The sequence below is a fragment of the Pygocentrus nattereri genome, chromosome 1 (assembly GCF_015220715.1).
Source record: "Pygocentrus nattereri isolate fPygNat1 chromosome 1, fPygNat1.pri, whole genome shotgun sequence".
Lineage (NCBI taxonomy): Eukaryota > Metazoa > Chordata > Actinopteri > Characiformes > Serrasalmidae > Pygocentrus > Pygocentrus nattereri.
The window spans coordinates 5,007,515-5,031,006 of NC_051211.1; the positions used below are offsets into that span (position 1 = coordinate 5,007,515).

General features: G+C 41.8%; 1 protein-coding gene across 21 annotated transcripts in view; it reads left to right on the forward strand.

The window, feature by feature from the left end:
* The window catches only part of pleca (plectin a), a 224,683-nt gene that overhangs the window by 136,154 nt on the left and 65,037 nt on the right, over positions 1 to 23,492 (forward strand). For 10 of the 21 annotated variants that reach the window (XM_037541826.1, XM_037541827.1, XM_017721340.2 and 7 more), the window contains 3 exons: positions 13,401 to 13,462; positions 20,670 to 20,684; positions 23,091 to 23,180. In XM_037541826.1, coding sequence (XP_037397723.1) covers positions 13,401 to 13,462; positions 20,670 to 20,684; positions 23,091 to 23,180 — 167 coding nt within the window. Of the gene's footprint in view, positions 1 to 6,469; positions 6,687 to 13,400; positions 13,463 to 20,669; positions 20,685 to 23,090; positions 23,181 to 23,492 lie in introns of those variants that run through there. The other 11 variants (XM_017721336.2, XM_037541839.1, XM_017721344.2 and 8 more) reach the window with 4 other exon arrangements.

Genomic DNA, 23,492 nt, shown 5'->3' on the forward strand with positions numbered 1-23,492 from the left:
TTTCTTAGGATCAGTCTGTGTTGCTTCTACACCTCTGTCAAATATCGGTTTGCCCCTGGAAGACACTGCAGGCATCTGCCGCACCCACCTGCAGCGAGGTGTTGTGTTTTGAATACTTGTGTTGACGTGTGTTTTTAGAGGCTTATTATCTCCAACACTTGTGCACATCTGGGGTCTGTGCATCCAAAAAGCTGTGGTATGTTGGTGTCAGACATCAGGGAGCCTTCTGAACATGCTTCCTCACATACTACACACCTGTATGTGCATGTCTTCACTGTGTACCTCACTAAGACTGTGTTTGTGTCTCATTTGTATAAATACACGCTTAACGGAATTGCTGTACACCTCAGTCCATCCTTTATTTGGGACCATAGCACTGCATAGTTTAGTGTCTCCCTCATCTACAGAACGTAATTCAACTCGGCAGCTAGTGATGTCCATTACTAGATATCCGAACAAGTGGTCTTGTGGCTCTCCAGAGCAGTTGAGGAATGATGTAAGGATGCACAGTGATATTGGATATATCAGCAGGTAATTGTGACAGATATTTCAACCTGATCTTTGAACGTTTAGGCCTACTGTGCTAAAATATCTGCATTTTTTCATGTAATTGCAGCTGTAAGTCGTGGAAATACAGGTTGTATTTCTCTCTAAGGTTATTCCAGGTTGATCTAGTCCAGTTATCTGTATTTGATGGTTGTTTTTATGTTGACATACAGTTCTCTTATTCTCACACACACACACTTCTTCTGGCTTCTAAGCCGCTTCTCCTTCTGGGTTGCGGGGGGTGCTGGAGCCTATCCCAGCAATCATCGGGCAGAAGGTAGGATACAACCTCAACAGGTCGCCAGTCCATCACAGAGCAGACAGACAGACACGTTCACTCACATACTCACACCTAGAGGCAATTTAGCATGTCCAGTTGGCCTGACTGCATGTCTTTGGCCTGTGGGGGGGAAACCGGAGAACCCGGAGGAAACCCGCACAAACACTTGGAGAACCCAGGACCTACTTGCTGTAAGGCCACAGCGCTACCCACCACGCCACCGTGCTGCACTTATTCATAGTGACTTCTTTTTTTTTCCATCCAAACAGCAATATTTCAAAAGCAAAAAAGAGAATACAATAATTTTCCCAGATAAGCCATTCCCAGACTCACCTGGAATGCGCCAGTATGGGAATTGCAGGCCAATGGTTTCCATGAACAATTGACATTTTTAATTTTTGAGAGTTATTTGGCGCATAGACTCACAACCTGTCATGTAACACAGCCAAGATTTCCACCTTATGCCTCTTATCTTGCGCTGTCTCCAGCCTGAAGTCCTTCAGAGGAGACATCAGTCAATGAAAGCCACAGCTCTGTCAGCTCAAGCCCAAACAGGCTGTGGCCCTGAGCTAAAATGCAAAGAATCCTCAGCTTCTTTCTAAAGCAGGGATGAAAGATCGTTGTGAGGGTCAGCGGGTGGAAAGGTATCTGCATCCAGTTACATCTGTGTGCGCTCTCTGTGTAGCTTGCTCCAGTGAGTATGCTCTTAGGTGAGCACAAACTATTGCTTCCCGCTTCAACGATTGTTTCTAAGAAAATCCAGAGACAGAATGCATGATGTACTGAGTTTTAGCCGTAAATGGGATTGAGTCTGTGAACGTTACTGGCTCGTGAGCTTTGACGCACAGATTATGGGCTGTGTTCGTGGTAAAATACAGAATGCTCATGCATAAACATTTGAGGGAGGTCCATGCAGAATGTGAGCAGAGCACTGAGGAAGATTCAAATGGGCATCTAATCAGTAATGTCTGTAATATCTCCACCTGAGGCTGGTTATATATTCGGGTATATAAAGGTTGAGCAGCTTGCAGTGGCCGGTAGTGCATCATTTTCCCTCTAAATTTGCGTTTCACAAGTCACGTTGTTGAGGGACTTCCTTTGTGCCACCAGACTCAGCGGTTAGACAGAAGAATGACCCTTGAACAGGTGAAAACCATCAGAATAACATTAGCCATGTTGACATGCAGCCTAATAATCCATTAATAATCCAACTAATAGCTCAATTGGAGCAGAATACATCCATGTAGTCACCTCAGTTGGAATTGGCTAGTCCAATTGAGGGTATGTGAGGGTGTACAGTCTGATCGAGGTGGGTAATCCTATAAACAAACTGTTGAAGAGTAATATCCGTGTAAACGTCTGTATCCGATTACATTCCCTATCGGAAAGTTTAAGTCCGTTCTGCATGTACGGCGCGTCATAGTGCAAGTTTATACCGGTCAACATGACGGCGGTGGGACGGACGTCCAGCTTATGCGTCTCAGAACACGACATCTTCCTCTTGGCCTTCTTTAATTAGGTCATAAGAATATGTATCGTTTTTAAATCTTTAAAAACACAAGTCTAAGTGGTTTTAAATGCATGGGTGTAATTTTGGATCTGATTGCTTGTAAATGGAGATTTCTTCTCAGATTGTCGAGTAAAGTGAAACACCTCAGTCTTAATCTATAATCAGAATGAATTCAGTCAGATTGGCAAAAGTCTCTGCCGGTAAACGCAGCCACTGTCAGCTCTCAGAAGCAGACGACCATGGGTGAGAAGCCTGAATGTGTGTGTGCAGTCTTTGTCATTTCACAGACTCTAGGCTTCATTCACCAGTATCTTTATTTCTTAAATTTGTTTGTGAGGAAGGTTCTGATATCGGGTTCTTAAAGCGCACAACTGTTCTCACCTTTGAGCTCCTGAGTGTGAGTAGATTCTGTTTATACCTAAGAACAAATCGCTAATAAGAAAACATTGGTGAACGTCAGATTCTTCGAGAAAACTGCGTAAGTGGGTTTTCTTCTTCAGAACAGTTGGTGAATGAGACCCTCTGTTTTCCTTTCTAGAGTAAAGTCACACCATTTCAGCTCCGTTATTTCTCTCTGCCTTTTTAGTCCTGTGATGAAGTTGGGTGGGGCCATGCACAGTTTGCATGATTAGCCGCAGTCTTAGTAAATCGGATGTTAATGTCAGACACATGTGATCAAGGCATCAAGGCACATTTTGTGCTGCAACAGCACTCATAGGTACATCTGGCGTCTTTGAAGGACGGCAGCCGAATCATCTGTTTGAATGGGGTGCATGTCCATGGTCACATAACTGTCTTTCCAGAATGCCTTCATCCCCAAACAAAGACTGCTGTGTGCAGACCATGCCTGGGGTATTTCGGGTGAGGGTGGTAGGCGTGCTTCAAATGATGTCTCTGTCTTTGCTTCACTTTCTAATGTTGCACAGCTTCGGCTGCTCTAAAGGAGGTTCCTAAACGCTTCTAGGCTTGTGCTTTACCTCTGGGAGAACCCTTTAATTGGTATAGACCCTCTTCATGCTCACTCATCTCATTTACAAAATGATTATTTAAGAAACTATGGTTTGAAAGGTTCTTCAAGGAACCAGTAGAGGTTCCTCAGTGGCAGGGGTTCCTAAACTGGGGGTTGAAATTTATTTTTAATCCTAAACAAGGGCTGAGCTCTGAAAAAGGTTGAGAACCCCGGTTCTGCAGCATCCGTCCAAAGAAGTTTTGTTTTTAAGAGTGCAGTAACCACTCCTCCCGACCCAACTCCTACGGAACGAATGAGTTTTCCCATTTGGCAGAACTCCATAGTGTCTCCTTGTGGACAGATGGTTAACAAAACTCCATTAATGGGACGTTTTCAGAGCTTCTTCATAAGTTACTGGTTGAGATTTAAGCAAACTCATTCACAGTGGTTTGATATGATCTGTAGTTGTCTAGAAACTTGCTGGCTCAGATTTCTTTACAGTGGCAGTGATGGGAACCAGGGGTCAACACCGGTTTAGCTATTTTATTCACTGGCCAAAACAACCAGTGGACCTACATATTTTTAGTGTTGAGGGTAGCACTGTTGCCTCACACCAAGAAGGGTCTGGGTTCGATTCCCTGGCTGGACGACCAGGGTCTTCTCTGTGTGGAGTTTGCATGTTCTCCCCGTCTCTGTGTGGGTTCCCTCCCACAGTCCAAAGGTATGTAGTCAGGCTAATTGCCCCCCCCTAGGTGTGAGTGAGTGTATATGCCTGCCTTCCACCCAACAACTGCTGGGATAGGCTCCAGTCCCCCCCCCTCCCGCAACCCAGAAGGATAAGTGGCTTTTGTTTTAAAAATGTTTTAAGCCAAAAGCTTCTTTGAAATTGAAGCATCCGACAACGTCTCATGGACCCGACAGTTTATTCATAATCATTTTGTATAATAGCTACCTGTGATGGAGCTTTTAGAGACATGATTCCTGTCATCACCAATGAAAGGAATTCCCAAATTAGTATTCCTACAGCTTTAACTCAGCCCTGCTGTTCAGTAGATGCGTCATAGTCATGTAAACAGTCTAAAGCTGAGGTTGGAGAAAGCTGCCTCTCTGTCCGTGCCGCTCATGGGTGGAGGCATGTCTTGATGTCCGTCACCAGTGGCTTCATCTTTCCTGTCACGAGTTGAAGAGAAAAGCTTAATCACTTATTATTCCTTTGGCTGCTTCCTTAGTTTTGTAAGCAGCGGATTGTGCAGCTGTGCCCATAGTCTCTATGGCACAGTTCCTCAAATTTAGTTTTGGATGCTCAAACTGCTTCACAGTGTCTCACTATCTCAAGACACTGTGCTCACAATTGCTTTTTATTTAAGAGAAAATGTTCCAACAAAGCTCAGAAATGATAGATTTCTGTCAGGAGCACTTCCCTTTCGAGCTATCAGACTTCTGTTATCTCTTATCGTTACTATGAACAGATCTGATACCAAAAATAAGGTGTTAATGATATGAATTACAGTCTGAATGCATGTACTACGCATCTGCAACTCTGGCAGTATTATTGGTCAATACCTAAAGGGGAATTCCATTGATTTTCCAAAATGTCTGAGTAAATAAATCATTGAAATGTAAGCAAAGTCGAACAAAACAGAGTGTGAAATGGTTAATTGTAGAGAAACTTACTCACACTTCTTTACAGTGGTGATGATAGGAACCAGGGGTCACCATGCCAACAACACAAATATCATAAAAATGACATTTTTATTAGTAGGAATGGATGATGCTAGAAAATGTGAAAAGAGTCGTCTTTGTGGACCACGCCCTGTGAGTACCTCTCCACCGTGAATGTATTGTCAAATAAGTTTTAGGCCAAAATCTTAAATCAAAACAGTGCAGCAGGCATCTCATATCCAGCACATATTACAGAAACTTCCTATCTCGTTGTCTTAATGAAAGATCTGACAGGTCGAGATGAGATTTTTCACCAATTCATATTACAGAAGCAAAACTGATCTTGATTTAAGAATCTTATCTTACAGCACCTTATCTCAAGTTAGGAAATCTTAACTCACTCGATCGAAGTGCATAATCATGTCTGTTACCTGGCAACCGACCACAGCTGAAACGTAAATGTGTAATCAATATAAACAAGTTGATCAGAGAGTCACTGCTCTACAGTTTCAGTTTCAGTTTCCCAAACGCTTTAGCCAAGCGCACTAACGTTATTCCTCCTAATGAACAGAGACATGTTCAGCTCTATCTCCTCATTATTCACCATCATCACTGTAATATTTTATCTGACGGGTTTTCATCAACATTAACACACGAAGGTAATAAGAGGGGACGGTGGATATTGTCTCTGCAGGGTCTGGGCTTTTAAAACGCTGTTAGAAAAACACTCAAGTCACAGTTTTCAGTGTAGATAAGTGTAGCGACATTATGCCAGTTGTAGTGAACTGAGCTGCCCGTTGCTGCATAAAACAATAGAAACAGGCGGTTAAAACAGAAGTTAATCATCATCTTAATCACCTTAATCATCTTAAGGACAGTATTTAGGAGATTTAGTCTAGTCAGGATGTTGCTGTAACACCGTCTTATCTGGAGGTAATGATAAGATTATGAACGTACTTTGTTTTGTGACAGTTTCTATCCCAAATTCAGTCCTAACTGAGGTCACATGGTGACTAAACAGCTAAGGTAACAATTGAGAGTTGAGAAGTTTCTGTAATACAGCTCCTGTTTCCTTTCACCACCACTGTGAACAGTTCAAAGTCTGTAAGTCTGTCTAGGACAAGCATTTCACACCAAACCACTCCAATCTTAACCACTGCATTATGTGGGAATGTTGGAAGATTGCTGGAACTCCCCTTTATTATGGGTCTCCTGCTTTTTTTCATGGGCCCATTATAGCCCCCTTCCTCTGTCCCACTCCCTCAGTCCCATCCTCCCCCTGCTCGCCTAGAGACAGAGAGGAGGAGGGACGAGGAAGGTCTAGTTCCCCCAAAAGGAGCAGTGAAATGACTGCCTCTGACATTATAGCCTGGAGGGGGAGGTTTTTACTGCATGGAGGGAGGGAAAAGAAAGAGGAGCTGAATGAGAGGAGGAGGAAAAGTGAGCAAAGGAGGGAAAGAGAGAAGTGAAGCGAGAGCAGAAGTCGGCGACTCTGAACACACCCACTCGCTCCGCTGCGTGGGGTTTCTCCTCGCGCTGTCCAGACCGCTCAGTGGAGACGGACGCTTGGGAAAGTTGCCGCGTGGACTGTGTAGTGAATGAAAGAGTGCGGACAGGCGTGGAAATGTCTCTACCGCAGTGCTTTAGGACGTACTCCACCGACAGTGTGGGCAGTGACGGGGTCTTCACAGACGACAGCTACTACCAGGGGATACTCAAGGCCACGGAAGGAAGGAAAGGTAGCACAGAGAATCTGTAACGTAGTCTTTTTTTGGCTTATGAGGTAAATTCATTTTACAGGCCGTTGGAAAACGTGACGTTTGTTCAGAAACTGAGCTGATTTGCTGAAGTTGGCGTCTGCCAGACGGGACATCCTCATTGCTCGTATTCCTCAGTGAGGTTGTCATTTTACACTTTTCTGATTCATACAGTCCTGTGAAAATTTCACACTTCACTCTCCTTTTATTTCATTTCTAGTCAAAATGAACTTTAAATGATTCATTTCTCAGAATCAAGGAAAAGAAACGTAACATTTATATATAACTGAAGGTTCCACAAGAACCACAATGACTAAATATAATATATAATATATTTAGTCAGTAATTAGTGTCTCCGCCCTTCTCTTTCACTCTTTTTGTGGGACTTGCTTTAGTTTTTTCATGAAATCTGCAGAGAAGTTCAGTCTCAGAAGTTGGTTCTACACATTATCCCACACTTTCAGTGATGTTGAGGTTTGGGCTCTTCCGCTTACTTTCCTCTTCAGAAATATCTCCTGAAAAAATGGAAGATGTTCTGACCGGAAGTTCACAAAGTGAGGGTGGTCTCTGACTTTTGCTCAGTCTTCCATAGATTAGCAGTGTAAGCAGATTGAGTTATCCTCCTCCCTGGCTGCCGTTGGCCCTAAAATTAAATACATGTATAAGATTAATAATCAATAAATGGTGTGTAAGAGTGAGCTGGAATGAAATGAACGTGGATCATGTATTTGCCATTGAGCGCCTGCAGCTTTGGTCTTCTACGTGGACCCGAGCGTTCAACGTGGTTCGTGTTCAGAAAGAAATAAAAGAGAAACTGACTGCTCTGCTCTGCTCTGCTCGAGCTTCAGCAGCAGGAGCGAATAGCCCTTCCTTCATGCCGTGACTCAGATCACAAGCACTAACATCCTCTCAAAACATTCCTGCTTTCCTTTGAAATGCTTGATCTCCCGTCCGTGGTTATCAGATTGTGGGAGCTTAGCTGAATGTTTTTCAGAGCTTTACGTTTTAAGCCTATTTGGGATGTGTTTTGGAAAACATTGGCTTTAACATCTCATTATGCGGTTCGCAGCCAGTTCACACCTGGAATTTTAAGTGCCTGGCCAAATTTGACCTCTGGCCCCTTTGTATTCCTTGGCTAGTCGAGCATTGATTGGGCACACAGGTCCCCAGCAGACTAACACTACGACTTCGAAATGGATGCTTTGCAGTTCCCATGCATCTGCAAACAGCTGGATTTTCCTATTTGACTGTTTCCTCTTTGTAAATGCGCTGATAAACGGAAAGGAGCACCTGCTTTCAGTGCTTTTGTTATTTATTTACTGTTTAATAGCCGGGTGTTTTGCTGAAAGCTATGGAAGGAGTGGAAATATATGACGTTATTGCACTGATCATGAATGATTATGATCGATTCTGATTTTTCTATGGTCATATTGGCTGATGGGCCGATTTTTTGACCAATTTATATGAGCCTTTTTACCCCAGCGTGGGCTAAACGGACGCATGAAATACATCAGCACTTTTCCAGTGCTTTTTATTAGCCAAAATCATAACATACATAATATTATCTTCTCTTTATTGGGCCAAACTGGTGATTTAATTATTTCTAATAGAAAAATCTGTTGCCTGTTTAATACATAACAGGAATCAAATGATGTACTATGTTAAAGATGCAGTTGGCTGTTTAACACAGTGAGTCGTGCATAATTATGTTACAACTTTTCGGTGCTGGTGTAGCAACAGCATTCAAAGACAGCACAGGTGGACTCGTCTGCCTTGCGTTACTGAATATCATTGGTACTTCCAGCACACTGAACAAGTTTTTCAAAGCTTTTAAAATCTGAGGCTACTGTTTTGCTCATTTGTCACTCCGGCAGCCTAGTGGGTAGCGCTGTTGCCTCACAGCGAGAAAAGCCTGGGTTCAGTTCCCCGGCCGGGCAACCAGGATCCTTTACGGAGTTGTCTGTGTGGGGTTGCTATGGTTTCCTGGTGTGGATGTATACGTCATTGTGTCTGCCCTGGGATGGACTGGTAGCCTGTCCAGGGTGTTTCCTGCCTTCTGCCCAATGGGTGCTGGAATAGGCTCCAGTACTCCACATGACCCAGCAGGATAAGCGTCTTACAAAGTGTCCGTCTCATCACTTTCAACATGTAAGCAAAGCTCAAAACTACAAATTTTGTATTGAGTTTAATTTAATTTAATTTAAGTATTGAGCTGTTTTTGCCCTCTTATTCATGCCCTACTGTGAATTGCTTTGTGTTATCCAGAAAGAGGAATCGTGCCTGCTGCGGTTCTTTTCATGGTCATCACAATAACAATATGACACAACGTCGAAAAGAGGCTGTTGTGGCTCATATTTCTCGTGTTGTTATCGAATAGTGAACGAAAGGAAGTAAATTAGGGCTCTTTGAAAACTTTAGAACTTAAACGCTCTCGCATCCTCTCTTTGAAGCCGTGTTGGTTTCATAGACGGAGATCGTTTTAGTTTGTGTCCTCGAATCACTCGTCTCTTCTTGGTGCCAATCAAACGCCACAGTTTTCCACTCTTTTTTTGTTCATGCTCTTAGTCGCGTTCAAACATGACTCATCATTTAAAAGACTAATTTCTCATTTTCTGTAATCTTCCATCAAAACGTCTTAACGTTTGTCCTGCTGCATCTTCTGGGTTTTAAATGCGTCATCTTACACCAGTGGGCGGGCAAAAATAATATTAAAATAATATTAAACTCAACCTCCAATTAGTGCCATCCTTCATTGAGAGTACTATATTATTATTATATTATTATTTCTGTTTCAAAAAATGTGTTTGAGCTCGGTCTGCTGGCATTTCTTCTCCAGCATACAGCACATCCTAAATGCAGCCAATGGAAAGTGATGCATGATGCAGCCCGTCCTGTATTAATCAGTGTAGCCTTTCATACCAGGCAGTGCAGAATCAGCCACACAGTTTAGCTTCCCTTCCATCGTTTATGTCAGCATGTACAAAGAAATGGGGTGGGACATGATGGTTGGTTGGTAGGGTGTTGCCCCCTTATGCCAGGCCTGCAGATAGTTGTGATTAAGATTAATTGACCCTTATTAGTCCCACAACAGGGAAATTCCACCTCCGCATTTAACCCATCCGTGAAGTGAAACACCACATACACACTAGTGAGCACACACACAAGGGGGCAGTGAGCACACTTGGCCGGGGAACAGTTTGGGGTTAGGGCACTTCAGTCACATACTGTCGGCTCTGGGGATCGAACCGGCGCCCTTCCAGTCACAGGGCTGGTGCCCTAACCTCCAGCCCACGACTGCCCAGAATGAGTCTGACCGAATCTTGTTCAAAGCTTTGGCAAAATGAATTCTGTAAGTTATTTAAAAATGGTCACTGCTCATGAAATGGCCTTTGACCATCATAGCTTTCTGTTACCGATGACTACCTTGTTTGGTGGAAGAATAGTTTACTGTGGTAATTATTAATAATATAGAAAAATTAATACAGTATGTGAACAGTTCCATAACATCTGTACAGTCCATATATGGAAGCTAAGCTGCAAAAACAGCCCATTTTAATGTGTATATATATATATATATATATATATATATATGCATATTCAGCAATTTAGCCCCCCATTCACACTGAAGTTGTAGGGTGTGTTTCAGCCAGGACTGCTTTTTGAATGAGATGCAATACTGAGCAGCCAATCAGAACAGAGCTCATTATGGGCTTTTGGTACATGAAAGTTTACAATTTGAGAGTACATAAAATAGGAAACAAATGGCTGTTGTCGGAACAAAACCTCGCATCTACAAAACAGTACGTTTTCAGGAGAAGGAAAAAAGTCTGCTTTGCTTTTAATGCAAGTCAGTGGAACCAGAATTTTTTCCAAGTCATTTTCGGCCATTTCTTGTGGTCCGTTCTTCATGAAATTAACGCACAGTGTAAATGGCAACAGGCATTTTTTTTAAATTATGTCAAAAACTGAAAAACGGCATATGAGGTTTTCCTCCGGCGACAGTGATACGGAGGACGCAGAACTGTTAGTTGGTGTTTTAATAAAGCAGTATGCCACTCTCAGCCATGTGGTCCCGTCATCTCACCACGGTTACAGGCTGTTGGTTTCATATACGATGAAACGTTGGTTGAATAATTTGAGAGTAGGAACTGAAAGTGGAGTTGACAGGATTGAATGTGGCGATTGTGGATCTTTTGCTTCTGTTAGTCACAGAGCATTACACAAGGTCTTTTTATGTACTTGTGTAATCTGAAGCTATGATGAGGAATAGACTCACGGCTTGGCTGTCAATGCCCCACCCTGATCAACATCACCATGTTTTCATTCCTGTGGAACGAGCCGACGTGATAGAGATCTTTCTCTAATCAGATGAAATCAGACTGGAGTTTGTCTGTTTAATTATTTTGCGGTTTATTCGCAGGTTTTGCGATGCGACACAACCTGTCTATAGCAGAGACGAGTCTACACCGTACATTTAACTGCCGGGTTGGTAGGAATGTCGCACAATGTGCACATGAATGTGTGTATGTAACGCACCTGGAATTTTAAGGCATTTACTGATCTTCTATGACGTTTATTCCAGAAGAGCAGAATGTTTATGTGATGCTTTGCTTCTGACCTAAAAGGTCAATATTTTATTAAATATACTGCAGTGTAATTTGATGTTTGTCTGTAATGCGAATCCAGATGGATGTGATTCTGATTTCTACATTTCCTCTACAGAGAAACACTTCAGTATTTTTAACACAATAGAAATTCTGCATCAAAGGCATCATATAAACGGTAATTGTGTGTTAAAGTGTGCAGAGGTATTTTCTCTGTGGAGAATGTGGTAACTTTTACTTAGAAAGTCAAGCTTAGCTTAAGCGGGCACCCAAACTTTTGCATGCGACTGTTGGCATCAGCAGAAATGTACATTTAAAAATATCAGGTATCAGCATTTCTGCACAGTTCCCTTATTAATGCATAACTAGAATAAAATAGTCAACTTTTGGGTTTCACTTGAATTATTTTTGGCAGTAATTGTGAATTTTGTCATAATATACACTCACCGGCCACTTTATTAGGTACACCTTGCTAGTAAAAGGTTGGACCCCCTTTTGCCTTCAGAACTGCCTTAATTCTTCATGACTTTCAACAAGGTGTTGGAAACGTTCCTCAGAGATTCTGGTTGGTTATTTGAGTTCCTGCTGCCTTTCTATCATCTGGAACCAGTCTGCCCATTCTCCTCTGACCTCTCACATCAGCAAGGCATTTTCATCCACACAACTGACCGCTCACTGGATGTTTCCTCTTTTTCGGACCGTTCTCTGTAAACCCTAGAGATGGTTGAGCGTGAAAATCCCAGCAGATCAGCAGTTTCTGAAATACTCAGACCAGCCCGTCTGGCACCAACAACCACGCCACGTTCAAAGCCCCTTAAATCCCCTTTCTTCCCCGTTCTGATGCTCGGTCTGCACTTCAGGAAGTTGTCTTCACCACCTCTACATGCCTAAATGCATTGAGTTGCGGCCGTGTGATTGGATGATTAGCTATTTGTTTTAACAAGCAACTGAACTATACCTAATAAAGTGGCAGGTGAGTGTATTTGTTACATACAATTGTAATTTCAATGCAGTACTCCTTTCGGTTTTGAATACCTTAAATATCAAGGCAATGGAGCATTAGTGTATACCTCAAATATCAAGATAAAGGAGTGTCTGAGTGTCTAAGATAAATCAGTGTTAAAACTATGCGGTTTCCTGCCTACTCTGAGGAGGGGGCCTTAGAGAAAGACAGAAACACAATCATACACCATTAGTAACCATATGACCCTGCTTTGTTTAATGCCTGAGGCCAGAGGTCAACAGAAGCCTGCAGTGGTCTATAGTTGCTCCAGGCTTGCGCCTCAGTGTTGCAGACAATGGCCCCTATTCATCAAAGTTGCATGAAAAGAGAACAGATTTGACCACATTCAGCAAACTGCTCTACGTTTGATTCATGAAACGTGGAAATGAGCGGAGATTTGATCGTAAATGATGAATTAGCTTTCGGTGAGTGAAATCAAGTGCCAGCCTACCAGCACCTTATTTACATACCATTTACATGAAGCACACCCTAATTCATGCAGATGTTTTGCTAGGGTGCCAATAAAATGACAGCATTCTGCAGCTTGCAAGCCAAAGACTAGGCTTGTAGGTGGAGTTTGAGGTGGAGCAGTGAGTGCATTTGCATTGCCTACTGACCAAACATAATGTTCAAGTTACAAAGATTGTAAAGGATCTTCTTCTTCTCCTTCTTCTCCTTCTCCACCACCACCACCACAAATCATGCATTTTTTCATACGGTTAAACTTTGCGCTTTTATGCTTTGCTCACTTCATAGCAGCTGCGAGTTTGATCCTGCAGGTACGCCAAAGATCTAATTGATAAATCACTAAACTGTTGGTGTAACTTTCGGATTTGATCATACGCTACTTTGATGAACAATGTCAAACGTCTCAGGAGTCAGGCAGCGGATTTGTGTAGTAACTTTCTCTGAGGGACCTTTAGAGGCGTTAAACTCTCAGACATGGAGCTTCTATTATACCATGTTAGAAGATTTTACTCACCAGCTACTCTGGAGAAGCTGAAGGAGACATTCTAATGAGCTAGATGTGAGCGAGTTAATCCTCTGTGACTAATGACTGCACTTCTCTTTCTCTTTTCTCTCGTACAGATGAGCGGGACAGAGTCCAGAAAAAGACCTTCACAAAATGGGTGAACAAGCATCTTATGAAGGTACCACAACACCGTCTGTCCACCCAAACCACACTTATCCATCTATGAAGGGTTGAAGGTTCTATCAGTCACAGTCAGATAGGCTCGCTGTGCTGTACAGCTGAGGTTTATAGCATTCATACTGCAGCTCTGAGACACTGAATACCTGCTAGATTTAATGAGGACTGCTCCAGATTTATGGCTTGCTCCTCAAAGTTTATAGCTAGAATGTCATTGGAGCTAATAATTAAGTATAATTTGTGGTTTAGCAGTGTTGCCTTATCTGCCATGTTAATATATTCGCTGCTGTCGGAACGAAACCTTGTATCTCCATTTTTCCGTTTTTGACATATTTTAAAAATGCCTGTTGCTCTTTACATTGTATTCAAATTTCATGGTGAATGGACCAAAAGAATTGGCCTCAAATTGCTTAGAAAAAACTGTAGTTCCATTGACTTACATTAAAAGTAAAGTAGGTTTTTTCCTTCTCCTGTAAAGTTACCGTTTCGGACATTTTTGGCGGGGTTTTGGTCCAACAGCAGCGATGTGTTCAGCAGTTAGTCAGACATTGTAGGTTGTGCTGGCTGATTGTTCTGTCATCAAATCTTAAATTCTAGCAAAATCGGTTACATGTATTTGCAAACCTTACAGGCAAAATGGGCATTGGGTTGTTCATTTTTCAGAATCAGAAGAAAGAAAAAGCACGAAGCATATATTTAAGAGAAAATAGCAAAGTTTTCAAAACAGATGTCAAATCTATCAGTAATTATTGTCTCCACACTTACTGCCACTTTAACTCTTCCGTCCTTCCAATCGTAAAACCCTCCAGTTCCAGCTGTGACCTTCCAACAAAAACTGCTCCCAGAGATCTCGCTGACATTACGATCCCCTTCAAAGAGACACACATTCACCCAAACAGCTGCCCAAACTCACCTCAGCTGCCTCATGTTTCTCTCTCATCTGCATCTAAAATGGCTAAAGAAGATATCTTTGAGGAGATTAGATATGAATGTATAAGGAAGGAGAAATGGAAAGAAGACCTGGAAGACCTGGTATACACCAAAACTGACCCCGTTAGATAAACAGCACTTCAGTCTCAAGCTCTGCTCTTTCTTCAGATCTGAAAAAATCCATATCCGTCCTTCCACTGTGAGAACCAACTCAGGAGTGTGGGTCTGAAAGGATGTGTAGCGGTCAAGAAGAACCTCACTGAGAAAACTGGATATCTGAGTTATGTGGCTAATGAGTCTACATTGGTAATTGGGATTACTGGAATTGTAAAAAGCGGAAAATGCAGAACCAACTTCTAAGACTGAACTTTGGAGGTGTGTCTGCAGATTCTTTGAGACACTAAAAGTGAGTCTCCTGAAAAGAACGGAAGCTGTAATAAAAATAAACAGTGGATTATATGTGGTTGAAAGTCATTTTGTCGTTTTCTGTTAAATATATGTTTTCTGCTTTTGGCAGACGCTGACAAGTGAATAACTTTAGTGACCGTTCTGACTGGAAATGAATCAACCAGGGTTTAGAGGACTTTAGGTGTACAGTGTGCATTAAACCCAGAGGAAGTTCAGAAATCACAAGAGAAGAATAAAAGCCCTTCAGGCTGGTGTAGAGGAACAGTCCTGCCAGCGTTTCATTTTGTTACCTAACACTGATGGAAAAACTCTTGTTAAGTATCTTATATAATTCCCAAAAATTCCTGCTGCTGACTTAGGAATCTCTCATCATGAAAGATACATCACTCACCCTGTACGGAGTCAGAGCAGAGTGCTGTGGAAAGATTTATGTGTCCCTCTGTGTTTGTGTGTGTGCATGCGTGCGTCTGTGTGTGTGTGACTCTATGTGTGCGCGTCTGTGTGTGTGTGACTGTGTGCGTGTGTGTGTCTGTATGTGTGTGTGTTCCCGCATCTGTGTTTGTCTGTATGTGTGCATCTGTATGTGTCTGTGTATGAGTGTGTGTGTGTGTGTGTGTGTGTGTGTGGTGGGGTAAATATACAGTACATGTCAGTGCATTTGTGTGTCCTCTGCCTGTGTGTGTGTGTGTGAAGCTGACTCATCTGTTCACCGTCCGTTGTCCTAAAAAAGCAGAATTTGTTCTGTGGGTTCAACATCTGTCCCACAGCTCTGGTGGGCCACAGGAGGCCGAGGGTCCACAGCCTCGCCTTTACATTACACACCAGTCTCACTCATGTGAACTGAAACTGATACAGGGCTCTTACCTATTTTATTTTTTCAACGTACTCCACTGACGTCCGTGTAGTTTTATGTACCAAAACATTCATAATTAATTTTAAAGAACCATTTTCCAACCTCTCTCTTTATCCCTTAGAATAAACCAGGCTGTTTTTGTCACTGTAACCACTTAAACCAGCTCTGTTCTGATTGGCAGCGTCATTCAGAAAGCAGTCCACGTGATTGGTGCCCAGTAATATAGTGAGGGGCTGCAGTGAAGGATGTAGATGGTCGTCCTTTGCTTTTTCGGAAAGATTTACAGTCGTATGCAAACACTTGAACCCTGCTGGGCCAATGACGTTTTGATGATTTTCTAGATGAAAGTCAGTTAACACGTCCTCTATAGAGAACATCTGTAATGTGGCATTTTTTCAGCTAATTTTAGTGCAAAACTTCCATTTGTTTGAGTTTAACACATTGGAAAATAATCCAAAATGTGTAAAATGTTCTAGAACTTTTATTTGTTAATTCAGCAGATAAACAGCAGTTGTGTGTTAAAATGTGCAGGGGTGTGTTCTCTGTAGAGGTTGCGTTAACTTGACCAAGGGCGCCCAAACTTTTGCATGCAGCTGTGGATTCCTGAGTAGGTGCGCTGATGATGAGGTTTTTACCTCTGATTCTGATTCTTTACAGCCAGATCGGCTGTTTTTTGGCTATATTTATTAGCATTTTTTGTTTTTTTTGGGTTTGCTTTAAAATAAATTAAAAATAAATTTAAAATTTAAAATAGCCGAATCTCAGACTTTGCGGCCTACAAGAAGGCATGAAACACACTAGCACATCCAGAACTTTCTGTAATGCAAAGTCTAAACATAAATAACATTTATTTGTACTAATGAGGCCAATAATGACATTGGAAATTCCCAAAATTCTCCTTTAAATAACACGGATGAAATAAAGTGCTAGACTGAAAGTGAAACGACCGGCTGTTCGACGCACTGAGTTATGCATGATTATGCTGCAGTAATCTGAGTTCGCTTACCTGCCTCATACTTTTTCCCCTCATAAAACTGCAACAGAATGGCCAAAATCAAAATAATAATTTGGCATCTTGGAGCCAAAATCATTCATTCTGATTTTGCACTCTTATGTGTGATGTTTCTAAAAGAACCTTTAAGATATAAATGCTTGAAGGAAGCAATTCTGAGTTATTGAGCGGTAATTTCTGCGTTTCTTGTTATTATTTCTTTATCCGTCTTCTTAACTGATTGCTTTAGTTTCTGAACAACACATCAAACAGACTTCACTAAGCAGCGTAGTCACTGTCAGATGAGCTGTTGCTTCTGGTAGCTTTGTTCTCCCTTTCAGACCCTCTTTCACTGATTCACCACACATTTCTGTGGCACTTTAAACATCTCTGAAGGTCTTTTGTAGAAAATTGCACACAGGCCTTTAACTGAAAGCATCTGAGAGCAATTTAGCCAAATCTAAACTGAAGCCATTCCAGTCTAGGGTTATGTTTCAGTGGACTGGTATCAGTTGTGGACCATACCTCTCTCTCTTTTAGCTTCCAAAATGTTTTCCTTCATCTCTCTCCTGTCTGCCTCCAGGGAGTGTGCATTTTGTGGTTTGTAGAGCAGATCAGTAACTCTGGGGCTTTGCTGTAAGAATCCTTCTCATCTGGGTGCTGTGGTGTCCTGATGGAGGTCTCGCTTACACCTGGTCATTTCATGCTTCTGGTGTATCAGGAATATATGTGATTGCTTTACCTGCTTCAGGTGGTGCTTTCAGACGAGTTTCAGCCAGAGGCCTTCAATCCGGGCCATAAATATCAAAGCTTAAGTCTGGGAGAAGGACCACGCCCAAAACTCTTCCTCCTCCACCTTCAGTCCACTCCGTCTCCTCCCACTTTTACTATGTGCAGCTCCTGAAGGCCTAAACAATGGGAGTAAAACCTAAACGCTGGGCTGTGAAACCTAACAATAGCCACGTTTACATGCAGCCTGATAATCCATTAATAATCTGACTAACAGCTCAATAGGAATAGAATGTGTCCGGGCGAGGCCGTTCGGAATACAGTCTCTGTCCGATTGAACGAGGTGGGTAATCCTATAAATAATCAATTAAAAAGAAGAATAATATCCGTGTAAACGCCTGTATCCGATTACATTCCCTATCGGAAAGTTTCAGTCCCTTCTGCATGTGCGTCGCGTCACAGTGAGAGTTTATACCGTTCAACACGGCGGAGCAGAACCTGGTCTGCAGAGGAGACGAAGTTCATGCTCTGATCTTTAAAAGACGGCGGTGGGACGGACGTCCAGCTTATGTGTCTCAGAACACGACGTCTTCCTCTCGGCCTTCTTTAATAAGGACATGTGAAGGACGTTTTCCTGAGTCTGACGTCATTTTAAAGCAATTATAAACACAATCACTGCTCACTGCTGCTCATCTCACTCTGACTGGACTCACGTGATGCTCATTGCCATGGTGACGTCTACACTAAGAGGTGCTCTACGCATGCAATTGTGGATCGGATCACTTGTAGTGAGCAGGTAAACGTAGCTCAGGACAGTGAGCACAAACTCCCCAGACTTACTCTATAATTGGAACATGTTCAATCAGATTGGAGCAAGTCTTTGCATGTAAACGCAGCCAATGACATGAGTAGTACTGTTATACCTGCATATACTACAGTTCTATGCAAGCATGATTCCTTTAAATATATAAATTAGCCATGTATGTTTTAGCCAAGAGTTCTCTGAAATGCATCCATCTCTCTCAACAATCAAAAACCCACCTTTAATTTTAAATTTAAGTTTAATTTATAGCCTTCAGTGGCCAGATCGTTGAAATAAAGCTTCTGTTTGGTCCATTTTTGCTTCATCTCGTCGTTGTTCACTGTCTCACTGCAATACATAACATGTAGTTCATAGCTGTGATGACTATTACTGGAGGCATGTGTGTTTACGAGCACATTACACAGTGACCGGATTTCAGCCTGACTAACCGGAGACGCGTTTGAAGCCGATAAATTTGGTTAAAATCATGTTTACACACAGATACAAATCACATGAAATGGTCAGATGCAATCTGGCCGTCGTTTAGACACGGGGCTAGATGTAGGAAAGCCTGCAGTGCTCAGGAACCACCTTCAGAATAACGTAGAATATCATAGGAGAGTTATGAGCTTGTCTTGGACACTCATCCCATATTATAGTTACGGTAGAGCTGTGTTATAAAAATTATCCCCACAATCAGCACCTCATTATATGATTTGTCAGTACGTCATAACGAGAGTTGCAGTACTGTGTAAACGTCTTCTGTAAAAACATACAAAATACAAAGAAATACGATTAGAATAAGTTGAATATGGATTTGATGCATGTCGGTTTGTTAGATTAATAGATTCCAAACTTCTCCTTAAGGTGGCAGTGTTTATCACTAGTCTTGGCAAACTGACTAATCAGCTGAAATACAGCCACCTCTATGTTGACGCTGATTTCTGCTCTCATCCCAAGGGGATTGTAGTGGTATGTTAGTGCTAAGTTAGTGCTGATTCACATCGGCATGGTTTTTACGTTTCTAGACTTTACACAGTGGCTTTTTTACACAGTGACTGTTTCAGTAAAGAGTCCTGGCATAAAGCTGCTGCCGCCGCCGTTTTCCATTCCCAGCAACTACACCGAACCTGCTTAAACTACAGCTTGTATTCACAGTTAGTGGCGTATGTAGAACTTCCAGAGGAACCAGAGTAACACAAGTAACAGTAAAATCAATCTGATTGGTTGATTCCACTGTCCCTTACTAATTACTCTAACGTGTAAGGCCTCTAGTCCAGGTCCTAATGCCCTGTCCAGTGAGAGAGCTCGCTTGACTGTATCTGCTTTGGCAGCACATAATAATAAAAAAAAAAAAAGATTGGCTTATTTTTGATTGGCTGTTGCAGGAACGTAACACTTTTGTTTGCAGCTCTTTTGTATTTTTTTATTTATTTAGGCCTTTCCTGAAAGCCTAGGAGGCCCTGCTGGTTCCCCATTGACAAGAGGATGTCTCACAAGATATAAATACCATTTATGAAAAACTAAACATTATGTTTTACTGTATTTACACTCCCGGGCACAAGTTGGGACACGACTACCCAAAGAGCAGGGTTTTTATTATTTCCAACATCTTTAAAAAAAAAAAAAAAGTAATGGAGACTTGAATGATGTTCACATCGCTGGTGTTGGAACAAAACCTCATACCTCCATTTGTGTTTATCAGTTTTTGGCATAGTTTGAAAATGCCTGTGGTTGTGTATACATATGTTGTGTATAAGTTTCATGATAAATGGATCAAAGGAAAACGACCCAAAATTTCTTTGAAAAAAGTTCAATTAAAAGCAGAGCAGTTTTCTTTCCTTCTCCTGTGAAGTTCTCATTTTGGAGATGTGAGGGCTCAGAGGTATTGGCCTTCTGATGAATAGAGCTAAATTGACTCAGTGCTTCCTCATCATAACACAGCCGATTGGCTGAAATGCATTAAAGAGGACAGATGTTCCGCCAGTTAACCTTCAATGAGAAATTAGGACGATATAATGATGCGTTTTCCAACTCTTAATTTCCCTAAATTCCTAAATAACGACTACTTGTTTCCTAAAAATATTGTTAAAATGAATTTTTCATTATTTCAAATTGGGGCATTCATGTAGAGACTCTTCAGCAGAAGCCTGTAGATCAAGATTAAGAAAAGCATGCAGTCAAGGTTGCCCACGTTTCTGCTGCTGCATGGTTATTACATTATTTAATGTTATTATTTCATAAGCTGCCTCACACTTACTGCCCACATAGACTTTTAACCATTTTCTTGGCTGGCCTGAGCCGTTGAGATGCAGTACTGTATCTGTATCTGTATCTGTCTGTATGCTTTCCTCCCTCTCTCTTTCTATCATATTCCTCATATCAAACTTCCAGTCTGTGATGCTCGTACTCATCTGGGCCTTTGTCTCTTTCCCCTTTTGTCTATGTCTCTCCATCGCCATCTCCCTCCCACTCTCTCCATCCTTCTCTGTCAGCACTGGAGGGCTGAGGTAGGTGGAGTACGTGAGCAGATGTTTGCTGACTGACCAGGTTTCTCTGAGCGTGGGGCGTCCCGCACGGGCACCTACAGCTCTCACGTCTCCCACATTGTTCTTCTTCAATTCTTAACCCCTCTGCTGTCTCTGCTTCAGCCTCTTCGCAGCCAGAACAGGCGGTTGACGTTATGGATTTCATATAAAGGCTCAATGCTAACGCGTGAGAGCGCCTTAAAAACAGAACCTTTAACAACTTAAACTGATACTTTGGTTAAAACAATCAAGTTCACACTTTTCCCTCTTACCCCAAACGTAGTCAGTCAGCGGAGACGATTGTCAGGTGGCTCAGTAATCTCTAATAGACTTGCTTGTGTGGTTTCTGACACTCTGATGATGTACTGTTAGAAATAAAGGCACCATGCAGGTACATGATGCGTTCATCAAGGTACAAACAGTGTAAACGTTCCCTCAAAGGTGCAACAAAACAAAATCATCTGACAGGCTAAAAGCCTTTTACCAATCGTTATATCTCCCAGTCGGTGTGCTTTCCACAGGTAAATCTCACCTTGAGACTGTGGGCATGACACATTAGATACCACTCCTCATATTAACAAGCTGACTGGTTCATTTGCATAAGGTTCGTCCAGAATGAGGGAGCTGAGAGAGGATGTGCATCAGTGGTCTGATGCGTCAGTTATTTGTATCCATGGTCGTCTCTCGCCTCACTTCAGTACAGAATGACGCAGTCGGTTTGGCGTAAAATGTTTCAAAAAACAAATTAAATGGGGAAAAGCTGAGTAATGTATCATGACGTTATCGCTGATCTCTTGTCCCTGATGTCGTCTGACCAGTGGGTTGTAAACTTTTACCTATAACTGTAGCTGTAAAAGTGGCACACAACAGTGGTCAGAAGATGGGACAATGATGTTTAGTGGTAAAAGCCAACAGAGTGACCAGCCCTCTCTTCTGCAGGAGGCTTTCAGCAGTGAGCAGCAACAGCCTTTAACACCAGATCTGTGTTATTTATGTATTTATTGGTGAGGTTACTGACACTGAGAGGTTAATAACATTTCACTACATTAAAGGAGAAGCCCACCCGTTTTTGAAAACCTTGGCATAGTTCAGTCGTCAAGATGCTGACAGTGGTTTGGTTTGAAGTGATTCCCTTGTAGACAAACTCAGATTTCATTACAGTGGTGGTGACAGAAACCAGGAGATGTGATGTTTACCCTGCAAATATGATTATTTTATATATTTTAACCTTTATTTTTATTTCCGAAACAAGTGAACCTCCAGTCTTCTGGGTATTTAAATATGACAGTGATGGTGGTAAAATAGAAGTGAATCTGGAAATTGAGCATTGGCTATTTTGCCCCACAGCTCCTTGCATGTATCTCTCCAACATTAGTGTATTTTTTAATTTTTTTATTTTTTAGGCATAAAGACGGTCGCAAAACTATCATAAAGTGACGTCTCAGACATTGAGCAGCATATTTCTAACCATTATTTGTAATAACTTTCTGGCTCCTATCACCATTGCTGTGTATAATTCTGATTGAAGTTTTTTGTACAACAGAGCACTTCACCCCAAACCCGTCTAGACGACTGTGTTTACGTCTTAGCCTTTTCATTATACAGGAATTTTGAAAAATGGGTGGAGTTCCCCTTTAACACCTCGTGAAACAGCCTCATTAAATGCATTTTCACTGTCAATCATCAAAGCAATCAAACAGTAGTGACCTGCGTGTGCTGTGTGTTTGGTTTGCAGTGCTGTGTTTCGCCTTAAATTCATAAACTGCTAACATGGTGACCGAATTGCCTGGACTCTGGACTTTTGTGGACTAATATACAATTGACCTCCACTGTCTGTTTACAGTTTCTGCGCTGGTCGTTCGAAACAAAACGACTGCATCAAAAGTCTTGAAATGTTAGTCCTGAGTGCTGATAGGCTGAGATGTGTGTGAGAGACATGTTAATCCGACTGGCCTTTAAGTCTTGACCTCAGTATCATTTCACTTTTATTTACACCTGCTTTCCTCAGTTTGTTAAATTCAGCAAATAAATAGAAATTGTGCATTAAAATTTGCAAAAAAGAAAAAAAAAAAAAAATATATATATATATATATATATATAAACTTTTTACTTAGAAACATGTAATCGCGCCACAAACTTTTGCATGCAACCGTACATTGTTTTCAGCATGCTTAGGTCATTTTTATTGGTCATGTCCAGTAAAAAGGTGGAAGAAAGGCCTTAATAAAATTAGACCTGCAAATTTTCTATATGAAAAGAACAAAAATACAGTGACGAATCAAACCAAGTGTTGCATCTGATATATTTATAAGAGCAAAGCTTTGCCTCTCATTGAATTCAGACTAATTGTCTTATTTATTTATTTATTTATTTATTTATTTATTTCAGGCTCAGAGGCACATCACAGACCTGTACGAAGATCTGCGAGATGGCCACAACCTCATCTCCCTGCTGGAGGTGCTCTCTGGGGAGACGCTGGTGAGTCTTTCCACGCTGGCCTGGGACCGGCAAACCCTAAAAGAGGCCGAACCGGGCCTTAAGACTGGCCTTAGATCAGCATCCTGAGGCAAATCTAGCTCCACAACTGTCCTCTGCTTCAGCACCTTCTGTTTCCTCTGCCCGACCCCCCTCTTACTCGCCAAGGCTGCTTGTTAGTTAGTGTTTAAACGTCATTGACCCTCTTTAACCTGCACTTAATTGCATAAAATCACAATTCTTTACATTTTGTGACCTTTTTTTTTGCATGAGAAGTTTTAGGCTGCACCCACACATACAGAGAAATATGCAGAC